Source organism: Triticum dicoccoides, chromosome 7A (genome assembly GCF_002162155.2).
Source record: "Triticum dicoccoides isolate Atlit2015 ecotype Zavitan chromosome 7A, WEW_v2.0, whole genome shotgun sequence".
NCBI classification, from domain to species: domain Eukaryota; kingdom Viridiplantae; phylum Streptophyta; class Magnoliopsida; order Poales; family Poaceae; genus Triticum; species Triticum dicoccoides.
Window position 1 is genome coordinate 435360634 of NC_041392.1, and position 2372 is coordinate 435363005.

At 51.3% G+C, this 2372-nt stretch overlaps 1 protein-coding gene across 1 annotated transcript; it reads right to left on the reverse strand.

The window, feature by feature from the left end:
* Positions 1-320: 320 nt before the first annotated feature.
* LOC119332062 (transcriptional regulatory protein AlgP-like) lies at positions 321-2115 on the reverse strand. Its single transcript, XM_037605236.1, has 2 exons — positions 1127-2115; positions 321-360 (listed from the first exon to the last, which is right to left on the reverse strand). The coding sequence occupies exons 1-2, from the start codon at positions 1729-1731 to the stop codon at positions 336-338; spliced, it is 630 nt and encodes a 209-aa protein (XP_037461133.1). The 5' UTR covers positions 1732-2115; the 3' UTR covers positions 321-335.
* Between the last annotated feature and the right edge of the window lie 257 nt (positions 2116-2372).

Here is a 2372-nt window from a genome sequence, read left to right on the forward strand (position 1 = left end):
TAGCATGAATAAAAGACTATTATCATGAACAAAGAAATATAATAATAACACTTTTATTATTGCCTCTAGGGCATATTTCCAACAGTAGGGTTTTACCTCCATCAAGAGGGCCCGAACCTAGGTAAAACATCGTGTTCCTTGCCTCCTGTTACCATCCGGCCTAGACGCACAGTTCGGGACCCCCTACCCGAGATCCGCCGGTTTTGACACCGACAACGATCAACTAGCAAGCAAACATAGAAGTGATTTCGAGGGTACGGTCATCTTGCCTGAGATCCCGCAAGGAAGAAGAACGAGTCCATGAAGAAGACAAGCGGACGTAGTCGAACGAATCCTCACAACTCCGGAACGAAATCAAAGCTAACGAGAGAAGCAACTCGGAAAGAAGCAAGCAACATAGTAAACAACCATCACATAAACATGTCATGATGCGCAACCAAGTATGATGCACGTCCGGTTTAAATATGCATGGTATGGCAAAGTGCAACAACCAAAACTACAAATTAAGTGGAGCTCAATATGCAGAAAGTTTCATATTGACGAAACACCACATCAATTATTTAGTTCTCTCTCGTTTATGTACCCAACAATATTAAATATTGTTAAACATGGCAAGAGGTGAAGCATAATAAAACTACCTATCTAGGCAAGTTTAAATGAGGCCGGAACAACAAGCAACAAGTCCGGAAAAATCCTCATGTGCATATTATGAATTTGGTACTGTTCTTCCCAAAACACAATTTTAGACTTGTTAACCATGCAAGGTAATGCCACCGTGTTAAACTAGGCATTTTTCTACCCCATTTACATATAAAGTTTATTTAAAACCGAGCTACGGTTAATTAGTTATGAAATAAACCATTTTAACATGGCAATATGCAAATTAAAGCAAACAACAAGTTAGACATTTTTAACATGGATGAAAGTTGGATATTATGAAACTACACAAAATTCTAAGCATTTTACATATATAAAACATTTTAATCCAATGCACGGTTATGTAGTTGTGAGAATTTCAATATGATTGCATTTTATGTAAATATGCAATGACCAGGTTAATTGATAAATTCACAGAACGGAAAAAACGTATTTGGGCCGAAACTGAGATCTGGCCCAGGGAGCTCACCCTAGTTGGGCCTTGGCATTGGAACTGGGCCATGAGGTGGGGGAAGCAGGCGTGGCCCAGGATGGCGCTAGGCGAGCGCACGTCGCTGGAGCGGCCAACGTGGGGCGGTGCTCGAGCGCTCGAACGAGGATGCGGCAGAAGGCAGGAACTCCGGCCGGCGAGGGCATGGCTTGGGAGGCGAAAAGGAAGGTTGACGAGAGGCGAGCGGCGACGAAGCTGGCAGGACATGAAAGAGAAGGCAGGGCGGCGTGGGACTTGGCGGTCAACGTGGCATGGGCGGCTTCCTCTGTCTGCTCCCGACAGAAGGATGCAGCGCGGCGCGGAGCAGCGCCTGGCTGCGGCACAAAGACGATGACAGCGATGCACAAGGCGGGCAGGGGGTTGCTGGCAGTCGATGAAGATGCCCGAGACCAGGCGAATCTGACTGGAGAAGGTGGCCGGCGGGCTGGAGCTCGGGACGGGCGCGTCGCTTGGGCGCGCGATGAGGAGGGAGCACAGGGACGCGAGGCAGCTCCCGCGAAGAAGGTGGCGAGGTGACGAGGGGCTCCGGCGTCGTTGGTTCCTGGGGTGGCGCGGATCAGAAGCAGAGGCGGGCTCCAATCCATGGCGGGGACGGTAGGCGTCGGGCAAAGGCGGCACCCTAGGGCTTGAGCGAGGCAAGAAGGAGGAGGCTGCGCAGGCTACTGTGGTTCGAGGAGGGCCACAGGGAGTGGTGCTGGTTGTTTCTGTTCCGACGGGCAGCGGCTTGTGGTCGACGGTGGGAGCGGGGGCGGGTGAGAGCTCTGCTGGATCTCGGGAAGATCAAGCGGAAGCGCGGGAGATTGGCAGCGGAGGGAACCGAGGATGGCTACGGGGGTGGATTTGGTGGTGGATGAAAGGGAGGAGGGAAGGAGGCGGCGACTGGGTGGCGCTGAAATCCAGGGAGGTGGTCGGAGGTTGCTGGGGGTGGGGGATGTATCCCGAGGGAATCTCGAGTGGGTGGAGGCGGCGAGGATGATTGGTGGATGGAATGGATGGAAAAACTCCTCGGATTAGGGTTGGACCTATTTATAGCAAATCAGATCAGTTTAGGGCGCTTAGGTCCCTCCGATCATAATCGGACGGTCTGAGATAATTAGGTTAGGAGAGTCCAACAAGAAACCGATGATATTTTATAGATGTTTGCGGATGATCCGGACCCAACGGTGACGACTGCCCGGGTCGGGTTCGGGACAACTCTCGGACGTGCACGAGGGGTATGAGCAGT

Coding starts and splice junctions, on each gene's coding strand:
- LOC119332062 (XM_037605236.1), bottom strand. CDS start 1,731: ATGGATTGGAGCCCGCCTCTGCTTCTGATCCGCGCCACCCCAGGAACC. Junction 361..1,126: donor AATGCCAAGGCCCAACTAGG/GTGAGCTCCCTG, acceptor TTCTCTCGTTAG/CTTTGATTTCGTTCCGGAGT.